The sequence below is a fragment of the Babylonia areolata genome, chromosome 16 (genome assembly GCF_041734735.1).
Source record: "Babylonia areolata isolate BAREFJ2019XMU chromosome 16, ASM4173473v1, whole genome shotgun sequence".
Lineage (NCBI taxonomy): Eukaryota > Metazoa > Mollusca > Gastropoda > Neogastropoda > Buccinidae > Babylonia > Babylonia areolata.
Genome location: NC_134891.1, coordinates 23,408,316 through 23,423,315, shown reverse-complemented (window position 1 = coordinate 23,423,315; position 15,000 = coordinate 23,408,316). Strand labels below are relative to the sequence as shown.

Below are 15,000 nucleotides of genomic sequence, written 5' to 3'. Positions count from 1 at the left end.
AGACACACACACACACGCACTCACGCGCGCACACACACACATACGCACACGCACGCACAGACACACACACACACGCGCGCGCGCGCACACACACACACAGCCCCATTCCTTTTTGACACAGTTTCCTCTATCCTAAGTTCTCCACCTCCGGTGATGCATTCCTTCTTTTCAACCAACCCTCCTTTTTCTTTTTGTCTTTTCGTCTTTTCGTTTTAATTCTTCTGATTCTCAGCTTCCTCCTGTTGTCCAATTCAGCCTATTGTTCTTTTTCTTTCTTTTCTTTTCCTTGCTCCTCCTCCTCCTTTTTCTGTTTCTACTGTTGCTGATTGTCAACCTCTTCCTAATCTTCCCTCCACCCCTCCCTCTCTTTCTCTCTCTTTCTCGCTCACGCAGGCAGGCACGCACACACGCGTGTAGACAGGTAGACAAATCTCAAGGCCTGACTAAGCACGTTGGGTTACGCTGCTGGTCAGGCATCTGCTTGGCAGATGTGGTGTAGCGTATATGGATTTGTCCGAACGCAGTGACGCCTCCTTGAGCTACTGAAACTGAAACTGAAACTTCCTAATCTTCGTTCTCGGTATTCTCCTCCTCCTCCTCCTCCTTTTTGACTCACTTGTGTAAACAAAGTGAGTATCTGTTTTAACCCGGTGTTCGGTTGTCTCTGTGTGTGTCTGTGTGTCCGTGGTAAACTTTAACATTGACATTTTCTCTGCAAATACTTTGTCAGTTGACACCAAATTAGGCATAAAAATAGGAAAAATTCAGTTCTTTCCAGTCATCTTGTTTAAAACAATATTGCACCTCTGGGATGGGCACAAAAAAATCAAAAATGAAGCCTAATTATATGCAAACTGCATTTACTGTTATATTCATATTTTTTGTATTCTCTAAACTTGGCACTTTGATCTGATATTCTGACCCAACAACAAGAGCAGTCATTATTATCATTTTTTGTTCAAACAGGAACTTCTTTTGCTATAGCATTGAAGTTTTATATATTTTGCAAACGTTTTGGTGCAGATAGTAAAAAAGGGAAATTACTCTGTAATTAATGCTAGGGGACTTAATTTGCTTTTAAACTGATCTTTCTCATCTTAAACATTACATTTTGAAATTATACTCAATACATAAAAAGCTTGGATTTTTTTTAAAGTGTATCACAAGTGAGTCTTGAAGGCCTTGCCTCTCTTGTTCTTTTTCTTTATACTACTGTTGCTGATTGTCAACCTCTTCCTAATCTTCGCTCTCGGCATTCTCCTCCTCCTCCTCCTCCTTTTTCTTTTTCTTTATACTACTGTTGCTGATTGTCAGCTTCTTCCTAATCATTCTCCTCCTCCTCCTCCTCCTGCTTCTTGTTTTTGTTCTTATTTTTCTTCGTGGTCTTCTTCTAATTCTGCTTGTTCTTGTTCTTGATCTTGTTCTTCTTGATCTTGTTCTTCTTCGTCTTCGTATTCTTCTTATTTTTCTTGATCTTGATCTTGATCTTGTTCTTGTTCTTGTTGTTCTTCTTGTTCTTGTTCTTCGTCTTTGTGGTCTTATTCTTCTTGTTCTTGATCTTGATCTTGTTGTTGTTGTTCTTCTTCTTCCTCCTCTTCTTCTTCTTCTTCGTGGTCTTTTCCGTGGTCTTAGCGGTCTTCTTCGTGGTCTTTTCCGTGGTCTTCTTCTTCTTCTGCTCCTCCTCCTTCAGCAACAACGAATTATCCTCGTACTTTCCACAACGCATGGTGTATTAATTTAACTCTCTCCATACGAACGGCGAAAGAGACGACGTTAACAGCGTTTCAGCCCAATTACCATCATCAAAATATTGCAAGCGGAAGGCTCTTATACTGAAGAGGTGAATGTTGACAAAGAATACCACAATTCTGACGACGGAAGCTAAAGGTTGGGTCATTCAGACGCCCACTGGACATCCGAGGGGTCTGTGTAGAGGAGAAGAGAGGACTGGCCGTACTGAGTGAGTTAAACCGAGGTCCCGTGTGCATCACGCTCTTGGCGCACCCCACGACAACAAGAGTGTTGTCCTCTTGGCAAAAATTCTGTAGAAGAAATCCATCTTTGATAGGTACACAAATATACATGCATGCGCTCATGGCCTGACGAAACGCGCACACGGCAACACAGACAACAGTGCCAGGACAGACATGCCAGCACAAAGGACCACAGGCCTGCTGTCTTTTCTCCTTTCCCATCGACACTCAGCGCTGTCAGTGTGTCCCGTTCGGTTTGGAGGGGAGGAGGAGGAGGTGTTTTCTCTGACTTCCTCCTTTGCGTTTCTACTGTCTTGTTGCTGTTCTTGATGTTCTTGTTGTTGTTCTTCTTCTTCTTCTTCCTCCTCTTCTTCTTCTTCTTCGTGGTCTTTTCCGTGGTCTTCTTCTTCTTCTGCTCCTTCTCCTTCAGCAACAACAACGAATTTTCCTAATACTTTCCACAACGTATGGTGTATTAATTTAAATCTGTCCATACGAACGGCGAAAGAGACGACGTTAACAGCGTTTCAGCCCAATTACCATCATCAAAACATTGCAAACGGAAGGCTCTTATACTGAAGAGGTGAGTGTTGACAAAGAATACTACAATTCTGACGACGGAAGCTTAAGGTTGGGTCATTCAGACACCCACTGGACATCCGAGGGGTCTGTGTAGAGGAAAAGAGAGGACTGGCCGTACTGAGTGAGTTAAACCGAGGTCCCGTGTGCATCACGCTCTTGGCGCACCCCACGACAACAAGAGTGTTGTCCTCTTGGCAAAAATTCTGTAGAAGAAATCCATCTTTGATAGGTACACAAATATACATGCATGCGCTCATGGCCTGACGAAACGCGCACACGGCAACACAGACAACAGTGCCAGGACAGACATGCCAGCACAAAGGACCACAGGCCTGCTGTCTTTTCTCCTTTCCCATCGACACTCAGCGCTGTCAGTGTGTCCCGTTCAGTTTGGAGCGGAGGAGGAGGAGGTGTTTTCTCTGATTTCGTCCTTTGCGTTTCGACTGTCTTGTTGCTGTTCTTGATGTTGTTGTTGTTGTTGTTCTTCTTCTTCTTCTTCCTCCTCCTCTTCTTCTTCTTCGTGGTCTTTTCCGTGGTCTTCTTCTTCTTCTGCTCCTTCTCCTTCAGCAACAACAACGAAATCTCCTCGTACTTTCGACAACACATGGTGTATTAATTTAAAACCCACCACACACGCGCACACGGCAACACAGACAACAGTGCCAGGACAGACATGCCAGCACAAAGGACCACAGGCCTGCTGTCTTTTCTCCTTGTCCATCGACACTCAGCGCTGTCAGTGTGTCCCGTTCGGTTTGGAGGGGAGGAGGAGGAGGTGTTTTCTCTGATTTCCTCCTTTGCGTTTCGACTGTCTTGTTGCTGTTCTTGATGTTCTTGTTGTTCTTCTTCTTCTTCGTCGTCGTCGTCATCGTCTTCTTGTTCGTCTCGTTCTTATCTCGTTCTTCTTGTTCTTTTTTGTTCTTGTTCTTGGTCTTCTTCTTGTTGTTGTGTGTGTGTGTGTGTGTGTGTGTGTGTGTGTGTGTGTGTGTGTGTAAGTACGTACGTACACGTAGTGGTACCAATTGTTCTTTTCATCGCTTTGTTACCTTTAATAGACTATTCCCTGTTCTTATTCGTCGTCGTTATTATTTTATTTTATTTCATTTTATTTCTTTATTTTTATGTTTTGTGTCGTTTTTATGCTTTTTGTCGTTAAATGGGCAGAATTGTAAAAAGGCCTTTACTGTGCCTAATTCTTTACCCATTAAAGATTAAATCAATCAATCAGTCTTTTTCTTCTTCTTCTTCGTCATGGTCATCGTCGTCTTGTTGTTGTTGTTGTTGTTCTTCTTCTTCTTCTCGTATTTGAAACAGCGAATTTTTGTACCCGTGTTTTGACAATATAAACCAGTCTTCATTGGCGCGTACTGAATCATATGTCTCTGTGTATTATCCCTCTTACTGATTATTGATGTATGTGTCTACCCAGAGGCCTATATCACTGACCGCCTGCGCGGTTTCCACCTGAGAGGGGAAGGAGGAGGAGGAGGAGGAGCCGCCCGTCAACACCACCTCCTCCACCACCACCACCAACACCACCACCACCGCCCACACTCGCGTCCTCGCTCCTCCAGCTTCTCCACCCTTACCACCCCACCCTCCTCCTCCGCCTCCTCCTTCCCCATGGACTTGTCCCCGTTCCCCCTCTCCTCCTCCCACCATTTCACCCCCTCCTCCTCCACCTCCCCCTCCTCCTCCTCCTCCCCCTTCTCTCCAGGCTCCGGAGGCGTCGTCGCCGCCCCCTCCTCCCCTCTCTCCAGGTGGGGTTCGTCCGGGAATCTGGTGCACAGTCCCACCCCTGTGGGGGGCCGGGGCGTGGAGAGTGGGGGGCTGTCGCTGGGGGGGAGGGTGCACCACCCCCACCCTCACCCCCACCCCGCCCCCGGGAGGGAGGGGCACTGCCGTCTGCCCAGCACGGACAGCGGGATCCAGGCGGACGACGCCGGGTGGGGGGATTCTCTGACCCGCTCCCACCATCTGCGTAACTCCCTCGGCAAGGTGTGTGTGTGGGAGGGATGTGTGTGTGTGTGGGGCGGGGGGGGGGGGGGGGGGGGGGTATTACATTTAACACGGGAGATTGTTTCTTTTTTTTTTCTTTGGCTTTTGTGTTGTGTTATGGTGTTGTGTACTGTGTTGTGGTGTGGTGTGGTATGTTATGTTGTAGTGTGTTGTGGTGTGGTGTGGTGTAGTGTAGTGTGTTGTGGTGTGATGTGATGTGTTATGTTGTAGTGTGGTGTGGTGTGTTGTGGTGTGGTGTTGTGGTGTGATGTGGTGTGGTGTGGTGGAGTGCAGTGTGTTGTGGTGTGGTGTGGTGTGGTGTGGTGTAGTTTAGTGTGTTGTGGTCTGATGTGTTGTGGTGTAGTGTAGTGTAGTATATTGTAGTGTGGTGTGGTGTGCTATGTTGTAGTGTGTTGTGGTGTGGTGTAGTGTGTTGTGGTGTAGTCAAGGAAGCTGTGTTGTGTTGAGGTGTGTTGTAGTGTGTCGTGTTATGGTGTAGTGTGTTGTGTTATGGTGCAGTGTGCTGTTTTGTGTTGTGGCGTGTTGGTGTGGTGTAGTGTAATGTGGTGTGGTGTGTTGTGGTGAAATGTGTTGTATTGTGGTGTAGTTTGTTGTGTTGTGGAGTGTTGTCTTGTGGTATGTGGTGGTGTAGCGTGCTGTCTTGTGGTGTTGTGATGTGCTGTGGGGTAGTGTGTTGTGTAGTGTAGTGGGGTGGTGTGTTGTGTTCTGTTGTAATGTGTTGTGACGTGGTGTGTTGTGCTGTGTATTGGGGTAGTGTGTTGTGTTGAAGTGTGCTGTGGTGTGGTGTAGTGTGTGTTGTGTTGTATTCTGTTGTAGTGCAGTATGTTGTGTTGTAGTATGTTGTGTTGCGGTGTAGTGTATTGTGTTGCGTTGTGCTGTGTTGTGTTGTGGACTGTGGTGTGGTGTGGGGTGCTGTGTTGTGTTGTGGACTGTGGTGTGGTGTGGGGTGCTGTGTTCTGTTGTGCTGTGTTGTGTTGTGGACTGTGGTGTAGTGTGGGGTGCTGTGTTCTGTTGTGCTGTGTTGTGTTGTGGACTGTGGTGTAGTGTGGTGTGCTGTGTTCTGTTGTGCTGAGTTGTGTTGTGGACTGTGGTGTAGTGTGGGGTGCTGTGTTCTGTTGTGCTGTGTTGTGTTGTGGACTGTGGTGTAGTGTGGTGTGCTGTGTTCTGTTGTGCTGTGTTGTGTTGTGGACTGTGGTGTGGTGTGGGGTGCTGTGTTGTGTTGTGGACTGTGGTGTGGTGTGGGGTGCTGTGTTGTGTTGTGGACTGTGGTGTGGTGTGGGGTGCTGTGTTGTGTTGTGGACTGTGGTGTGGTGTGGGGTGCTGTGTTGTGTTGTGGACTGTGGTGTGGTGTGGGGTGCTGTGTTGTGTTGTGGACTGTGGTGTGGTGTGGGGTGCTGTGTTGTGTTGTGGACTGTGGTGTGGTGTGGGGTGCTGTGTTGTGTTGTGGACTGTGGTGTGGTGTGGGGTGCTGTGTTGTGTTGTGGACTGTGGTGTGGTGTGGGGTGCTGTGTTGTGTTGTGGACTGTGGTGTGGTGTGGGGTGCTGTGTTGTGTTGTGGACTGTGGTGTAGTGTGGGGTGCTGTGTTCTGTTGTGCTGTGTTGTGTTGTGGACTGTGGTGTGGTGTGGTGTGCTGTGTTCTGTTGCGTTGTGTCGCGTTGCGTTCCACTGCTCTGTGCTTTGCTGTGCTGTGCTGTGCTTTGGTGTTTTTGTACGTAGGGGTTTGATTCTGGTGTACGTCCGAGGTAAAGGGGTGTGTTTGGGTTTGTTGAAAACGTTCTCTAGGAATGCGGTTAGCGTTGGGTTGTTTTTGTTTCGCTGGTGTGACTGGCTGTAATAAATTGTGCATTTTGGTGATGTTAGTATTTTTGTGTGTTTCTATGTGGGTGGGTGGGTCGGGGGTAGGTAGGTGCGTGCCTCTGTGTGTGTGTGTGTGTGTGTGTGTGTGTGTGTGTGTGTGTGTGTGTTTTGTTGTTAACTCTGTCGCTCTCTGTCTCTCTGTCTCTGTCTGTCGCTGTCTGTCTGTCTGTCTCTCTCTCTCGATCCCTGACCCTTCTTTTTTTTTCTCTCTCTCATCAATAGCAACAACAGTATCAAAATATTACGACGATGATAATATTGAATGCGATCAATAGATAACGAATATCACTTAAAGAGGGTGTTTGTTTTGTTTCTATTTCTTTCTTTCTTTCTTTGTTTATTCATGTATTTATCAATTCATTCATTCATTCCTTTATTTATCTTCTCTTCTCTCTCTCTTTCCAAGGCATCATCGGTAGAGTCCCCCAGCTCCCCAGACGGCAGAACAACCCCTCTGAAGACGCTGACCCGCTGCCTGATGGAGCCCCGCCTCCTCTCCAACCGCTGCAGCTGGGGAGACGCGCCCGCCCTCCCCTCGGGCCGCCCCCTCTCCGCCGTCCACCGGGCCCTGGCCAGCCACTCGGACGTCAGGGTGTCGTCAGAGGCCGCTGACGTCAGAGCCCGCGTGCTGGCCTACGACGCCGACGACGTCAGAAGGGGTCATCATCAGCATCAGCGCCAGCAGCGAGACCCGACCAGCATGACCCGGTCCATGACGCCCGGGTTCCCCAGGACGCTGAGCGTGGACGAGGTGCTGGGCAGGGCGCCCACGACAAGAGGGGAGGACGTGGACAGGGCGGACGAGGAAGGGGTGGGGGTGAGGAGAGGGGCCGTGGGGAGGTGGAGGGCGGGCAGCAGCAGCGTGTTGTCGCGCAGCATGGACGGCACCTTCCCCACCTCCGCCCTCTCACCCGCCCCTTTATCCAGCCCTTCTCACTCTGCTGGTGGTGGTGGTGGCGGCGGTGGTGGTGGTGGTACTGGCTCCTCCCTCACCACCCGCGTCTCGGGGGGGAAGGAGCAGCAACAAGCTCCAAGGGGGTCCGAGTCTTCTACTACTACTATTACTACTACTACTACTACTGCTACAACCACTTCGACGGGAGGTCATAAGACTGAACTCAGAACTGGTTCCAGATATGCAGCACCACACCCACACCAGTCACAACACCCAGACTCTTTAGCCAATCACCACGAAGCTAGGTCGGATCGAGGGAGCGCGAGACCGGAGCTGCTGAGGTCGATGTCTAGTCACGCTCACGTGCCGTCCAGGTTCGACCACTCGGGGTTCGGGGGGAAGGGGATGTTCGGCGCGCAGGGCTACTACACCCTGGCAGCCTCCAAGCCTTCCGCCTCTCACGGCGCCTCTTCCTCGCTGTTCTCGGCCGACACATTGCCCGCGGGTGGAAGAAGGGTCAGCGTGGAGAGGAGGGCCTCCTCCTCGGCCTCTGCCACTCCTCTCAGCCTCCTCTCCGCCTCCACCCCCGTCATCCCTTCCCGGGTCACTCCGGACAGTGGGGTGGGGTCGCCGCTAGGTTTGGGGTCACCGCGTGACGTGGAGTCACCTCAAGGAGCGGGGTCACCGCGTGGCGTGGGGTCACCGCGTGGCGTGGGGTCACCTCAAGGAGTGGGGTCACCGCGTGGCGTGGGGTCACCTCAAGCAGCGGGGTCACCGCGTGGCGTGGGGTCACCTCAAGGAGTGGGGTCACCGCGTGGCGTGGGGTCACCTCAAGGAGCGGGGTCACCGCGTGGCGTGGGGTCACCTCAAGGAGCGGGGTCACCGCGTGGCGTGGGGTCACCTCAAGCAGCGGGGTCACCGCGTGGCGTGGGGTCACCTCACGGAGTGGGGTCACCGCTAAGTATTGGGCCATCGCAAGGTGTGGGGTCACCTCAAAGCGTGGGGTCCCCCCCTCAGGGAACGGACAAGGGGTCCCTGGCAGGGAGAAGAAAGGAACTCACCACCCCGGAGCCCAGACCCTCGACGCGCTCTCCGCAGTCACAGGACGGGAGCTACGGAGAGGCCCGCCTCCTCCAACGGTTCCAGCTGACGTCACCCAGGTCCAGCGCGTCGCCAGGCCAGGCGTCAAGCGGCCCTGACAAAGAAGGCGGCAGCAGGGAGACTCGCCCTCAAGACAGCCACCCCAGGCCGTCGGGGCAGGTGCACCACCTGTGGCCCCGACTGACGCCCCTGCCGGTGACCCACCTGGGGAGCGGCGGGACGGGCCCCCTGGGCAGGACACGTCACGTGCAGGTCGTGCAGCGACCGGCGGGATCCTCGGACTCGAGGGGTTGGGGGGGAGGAGGAGGAGGAGGGGCGAGGAGCTGCAGCAGCACCACCACCCCCACACCCACCCCCCCCCACCTCTCCGCAGAGTCCTTCCGCCCCCGCCAGCATCCCCGCGCGCAGCTCGAGGGTCCCCCCGCAAGAACGCCAGCACGTGATCAGAGTGAGCGCGCTCCAGTCATCGTCGGCGTCTCCTGCTTCTTCCTCGGCTTCTTCCCCGGGCAGGTCTCAGTATTCAGTGACGCCCATGGCCCAGCTGGTTCGCTCTGAGCCCAGTTCCCGTGCCTCCACCGCCTCCTCCTCCACCACCACCACCAGCTCAGGATCGGCGTCTGTCAATGCTCAGCAAGTACCCGTGACGTCAGCCCTCGCCAGCTCCTCCTCCCCTCCCTCCTCCTCCTCCTCCTCACTCTCTCGCCCCCGCCACCTCTTCAGGAGCAAGCTGTCTCCCGTCACGCCGCCTCGGAACGTGCTCCGGGCCAGGATCCCTTTCTCACCGCACTCCCTCTCCTCCTCACCCCCCTCCTCCTCTTCCACATCCACCTCCACATCCACCTCCCCGGGCCGCCCCATCCCTGTCCTGCACGTGGACACGTGCCGCGCGTGCCTGAAGCCCCCGATGACAACGACGACGCAGGCGTCGACAACGACGACCTCAGCGACCCAGGGCTCCGCCGCCGCCGTGGTACAGTCCCGGGACGGTTCTCCGCGCGGAGCCACCACCACCACCTCCATCACCACCTCCACTTCCACCACCTCCTCGGACGGTTCGGTCAGTAGAACCCCGACTTCTCCCTCCACCCCTGACCACCTCAAGACCTGCCCCTCGCTCCCTGCTCTCCCTGCAGAGGCCTTACTCAGGCTGCTGGAGAGGCCTGCAGGGGTTGGGGAGGGGGGAGAGGACGGGGTGGTGGTGGAAGAGGAGGGGAGGAGGAAGAGTGCTCTCCCTCCTCCGGTGCTGGAGGTCGGGGTGGAGGGTTTGTCTTGGAAGGAGAGGAGGGAGCGGATGGACGCGGCGCTGACCTGGCTGAAGGGAGAGCTGGTGAGTGTTTTTGGTGTGTGTGTGTGTGTGTGTGTGTGTGTGTGTGTATTTCTTTTTATCACATCAGATTTCTCTGTGTGAAATTCGGGCTGCTCTCCCCAGGGAGAGCGCATCGCTACACTACAGCGCCACCACCCATTTTTTTGTATGTGTGTGTGTGTGTGTGTGTGTGTGTGTGTGTGTGTTTCTTGTTGTCTTGTCTTGTCTTGTCTTGTCGTGTGTCTTTGATTGATGGCGGGCGCAATAGCCGAGTGGTCAAAGCGTTGGACTTTCAATCTGAGAGTCCCGGGTTCGAATCTCGGTAACGGCGCCTTGTGGGTAAAAGGTGGTGATTTTTCCGATCTCCCAGGTCAACATAATGTGCAGACCTGCTTGTGCACAAACCCTCTCCGTGTGTATACGCAAGCAGAAGATCAAATGCGAAAGATCCTGTAATCCATGTCAGCGTTCGGTGGGTTATAGAAACAAGAACATACCCAGCTTGCACACCTCTGAAAACGGAGTATGGCTGTCTATATGGCGGGGTAAAAACGATCATGCACGTAAAAGCCCACTCGTGTACATACGAGTGAACGTGGGAGTTGCAGCCCGCGAAAGAAGAAGTGTGTCTTTGATACACTTGGTGGATCTGAAGTGGAAGAGTGTTTTCTTGAGTTTGTAGTTTCTCCACGTTTTCTCTCATACTCATCTTCAACCTTCTTCCCATCCACCCACCCTCTCTCTCTCACCCTCTTCTCTCTCACCCTCTCTCTCTCACCCTCTTCTCTCTCACCCTCTCTCTCTCACCCTCTTCTCTCTCTCACCCTCTTCTCTCTCTCACCCTCTTTCACCCTCTTCTCTCTCTCTCACCCTCTTCTCTCTCTCTCTCTCACCCTCCTCTCTCTCTCTCTCACCCTTCTTTCACCCTCTTCTCTCTCTCTCACACCTTCTTCTCTCTCTCTCAACCTCTTTTCTCTCACCCTCTTCTCTCTCTCTCTCACCCTCCTCTCTCTCTCTCTCACCCTCTTTTACCCTCTTCTCTCTCTCACACCTTCTCTCTCTCTCAACCTCTTTTCTCTCACCCTCCTCTCTCTCTCTCTCTCTCACCCTCTTTCACCCTCTTCTCTCTCTCTCACACCTTCTTCTCTCTCTCTCAACCTCTTCTCTCCCACCCTCTTCTCTCTCTCTCACCCTCTTCTCTCTCACCCTCTTCTCTCTCTCTCTCACCCTCTTCTCTCTCTCTCTCACCCTCCTCTCTCTCTCTCTCACCCTCTTCTCTCTCTCTCTCACCCTCCTCTCTCTCTCTCTCTCTCACCCTCTTCTCTCTCTCTCTCACCCTCTTCTCTCTCTCTCACCCTCTTCTCTCTCTCTCTCACCCTCTTCTCTCTCTCTCTCCTCTCTCTCTCTCACCCTCTTCTCTCACCTCTCTCTCTCTCTCTCTCACCCTCTTCTCTCTCTCTCTCTCCCTCTCTCTCTCTCTCCTCTTCACCCTCTTCTCTCTCTCTCTCTCTCTCACCCTCTTTCACCCTCTTCTCTCTCTCTCTCACCCTCTTCTCTCTCTCTCTCTCTCTCTCACCCTCTTCTCTCTCACCTCTTTCACCCTCTTCTCTCTCTCTCTCTCACCCTCTTCTCTCTCTCTCACCCTCTTCTCTCTCTCACCCTCTCTCTCTCTCTCTCTCTGTCTCCTTTAATTGCTTTTCTTTTATTTGCGATGTCTTATTTTTACGGCGGCATAGTATACGTGTGAGTGTGGGTATACGTATGTATGTGTATATATTACGTGTGCGCAGTCTCACCGACAGAAAAAGAATTCTTTCATTCATTTCTTTTTCTCTCTCTCTCACATGTATCGGTTTCCATCTGCCTCTCTCTGTCTCTGTCTCACTCTCTCTCTCTTTCTCTCCCCCTCCCCAACCTCTTTCTCTGTCTGTCTGTCTGTCTGTCTGTCTCTCTTTCTTTTCTCTCCTCCCCAACCTCTCTCTCTCTCTCTCTCTCTCTCTCACATGTCTCGGTTTCCATCTGCCTCTCTCTGTCTCTGTCTCACTCTCTCTCTCTCTCTGCCTGTCTCTGTCTTTCTCTCTTTTTCTTTATCCTCACTTTCTTTCTCTAACCCACTTTCTCCTCAATCCTCCGCCCAAAATGCCCCCCACCTCTGTGTGTGTGTGTGTGTGTGTGTGTGTGTGTGTCTCCAGTTAATTAGTACTACAATCATCGAATCGTACCAGCTTTCAATCAAACCTCGCGTGACATGTTTGGAGCCCGACAAAGACGCACTCAGCCAATGACGACCGGCCTCACAAAGAGCATCATGCGAGGTGCGCGGAACAAGCCAATCAAATCCACCCTAACAGCGCTGTGGGAGCACAGGGAAGAAGCTAAGGGGGCGAACTGGTACACTGGGGTCTGAACTGATGTGTGCAATGTGTAGGTGATACCGGCAAGCCGAATCAAACGAAATAGGTTGGGAGGGAGAGAGGGGTGGGGGATGGGAGGGAAGTGGGGGGGGGGGGGCGAGTGGTAGCTGGGACCAACAGGGTTGGTGGGGGGCGGGGTGGGGGAGGAGGGGCAGGGGCAATTAAAAGGGTAGCTGATCAGCGTATGTAAGAATTAAAAAAAAATATTCAGGAAGAATTTTTTTTTTTTTTTTTAATGTTCAGAGAGCATAGGAACATGGTGGCAGAATGGCTAAGATGCTTATCTGCCAGTACAGTGTCCAAAAGGGGTCTGGGTTCGAATCCCACTCTCGCCCATTCTCCCCAGTTTGACTGGAAAATACAGTTGAGCGTCTGGTCATTCAGGTGGGACATTATATGTGGAGTGATGGCCTAGAGGTAACGCGTCCGCCTGGGAAGCGAGAGAATCTGAGCGCGCTGGTTCGAATCACGGCTCAGCCGCCGATATTTTCTCCCCCTCCACTAGACCTTGAGTGGTGGTCTGGACGCTAGTCATTCGGATGAGACGATAAACCGAGGTCCCGTGTGCAGCATGCACTTAGCGCACGTAAAAGAACCCACGGCAACAAAAGGGTTGTTCCTGGCAAAATTCTGTAGAAAAATCCACTGCGATAGGAAAAACAAATAAAACTGCACGCAGGAAAAAATATTAAAAAAATGGGTGGCGCTGTCGTGTAGCGACGCGCTCTCCCTGGGGAGAGCAGCCCGAAATTCACACAGAGAAATCTGTTGTGATAAAAAGAAATACAAATACAAATTAAACCGAGGTCCCGTGTGCATCACGCTCTTGGCGCACCCCACGACAACAAGAGTGTTGTCCTCTGGCAAAAATTCTGTAGAAGAAATCCATCTTTGATAGGTACACAAATATACATGCATACGCTCATGGCCTGACGAAACGCTTCGGGTTATGCTGCTGGCAGGCATCTCCCTTGCAGATGTGGCGTAGCGTATATGGATTTGTCCGAACGCGGTGATGCCTCTTTGGGAGACTGAATCTGAAACTCATGGAACACGCGGCCTGGGCTATGTTGCGAAAGCGATCGTTACGTGGCACTGCGTTGCTTTAAAAATGTTCCTGGATCAATGAAATTAGTGGTGACGTTCTGTAAGACATTCTTAGAAAATCCGAATGCTGAGCAACCTTAGAGCTGCTACGATCACTTAATATATATATATATAGACTATATCTGTTGATAGAACAGACGTGAACGCGTGAAAGGAAGTGGCAAAGTATGTATGAATGTAGCCCATTGACCGTGTGTTTTGAGGAGAGAGTGTTGGCGGCGAAGGGAAGGGTGGGGGGAGGTCATCTCACACAAAGTTGATGACGACAACTAATTGGGATGACGTAAAGAGCGATCACGTCATGCAGTCTAAACCCAAACAAATTCCAAAAACACAAACCCAGCCGCGCCAGATCAGTATGCGATGATTCGTTCTAGTTGGAATTTGTGGTTTGGTGAATCAGACTGGGCCTTTCCGTTCACATGGACTGAAAAGGTTTATATGTTAATTTCAACCAGTCTGTTGCATGACGATGACGAAAATCTTGGCCGCGTGGGGCATCTATTTTGTCTTCTGACTGATATGTAATGGTCACGAGTGTGGCTGAAATTAGTGATGACCTTATACGTCGAAAACGATTGTGTTTTGTGTGCGTGCATGTGTGTGTGTGTGTGTTTGTATATGTGCGCGTGTGTGTGTGTGTGTGTGTGTGTGTGTGTGTGTGTTTCTTCTTCATCGTGTTGAATATATTCAAAATAATTGATGTATAAACTTGTGAGGACACACGCACGCACATACTCCCACCCCCTTTCCTCTCTCTCTCTCTTACACACACACACACACACACACGAAAGGCACGCGATATTTCAGAACAGCGATCAATCACTATTAAACAAACCGATTAAAAACAGTTTTCAACAGTGCTGAAAAATGTAGGCCCATATAAGACGCCATTCCCAACCACTCAAACGCAGAAACACGCATGTCAACACATGGATTTCACACACACACACACGCGCTCGCGCAACACACGCACGCACGCACGCGCGCGCGCAAACTGAAAGCAACAACCTCAAGAAAGGCACGGAACATGTCACAATAGCGATCAATCACTATAAAACAAATATCAAAAACAGTTTTCAACAGTGCCAGAAAATGTATGAGACGCCATTTCCAATCACTCAAACGCAGAAACACGCGTGTCAACACATGGATTTCGTTTTCCTTCCTTTCTTATTTTTCTTCCTTCCTTTTCTTTTTTCTTCTTTTTATCACCCTCGTCTATCTCCTCCCTTTCTTCCTTCCTCCCGCTTTCCACACGTTAAAACTATTGTGATGTCACTAAAGTGATTTACCGCGATACCGAATCCCCCGCCACCCCCCCCACCCCCCCCCCCCCCCCCCCCCCCAACCCCCCTCAAAAAACACGATTACGTTAACCCACCTACATCTACAGTCTCCCACCCCCATTACCCTTCCGCCCCCCCCCCCCCCCTCTTTCCGCGTACACCCCACCCCCTCCTCCCCTTATCCCCCACGCTCCCAACTCAGCAACGGCCCACCCACCCACTAGCTCTCTCGACATTCCATTCTGTCCAAATCTTCTTCATCTTCATCCCCGTTACTTCTACTGCGTTGGGTTACTACCACCACCACCACCAACACCACCATCACCATCATCACCTACGTTGCTTGCCAACACCAACATCACCACCATCAACACCACCACCACCATCACCACCACCACCACCCTCAGCACCATCACCACCGACTACCGATGGATCCACCATCGTTGATAAAACCAC

General features: G+C 51.6%; 2 protein-coding genes across 4 annotated transcripts in view; one reads left to right on the top strand and one right to left on the bottom strand.

The window, feature by feature from the left end:
• LOC143291241 (uncharacterized) overlaps positions 1-9,118 on the top strand; it is a 46,042-nt gene extending 36,924 nt beyond the window's left edge. For 2 of the 3 annotated variants that reach the window (XM_076601027.1, XM_076601028.1), the window contains exons 4-5: positions 3,985-4,553; positions 6,839-8,983. In XM_076601027.1, the coding sequence (XP_076457142.1) occupies positions 3,985-4,553; positions 6,839-8,983 (2,714 nt within the window). Of the gene's footprint in view, positions 1-3,984; positions 4,554-6,838 lie in introns of all 3 variants that reach the window. The other variant, XM_076601029.1, reaches the window with a different exon arrangement.
• LOC143291244 (chitinase domain-containing protein 1-like) overlaps positions 1-15,000 on the bottom strand; it is a 212,568-nt gene that overhangs the window by 132,129 nt on the left and 65,439 nt on the right. The window lies entirely within an intron of this gene.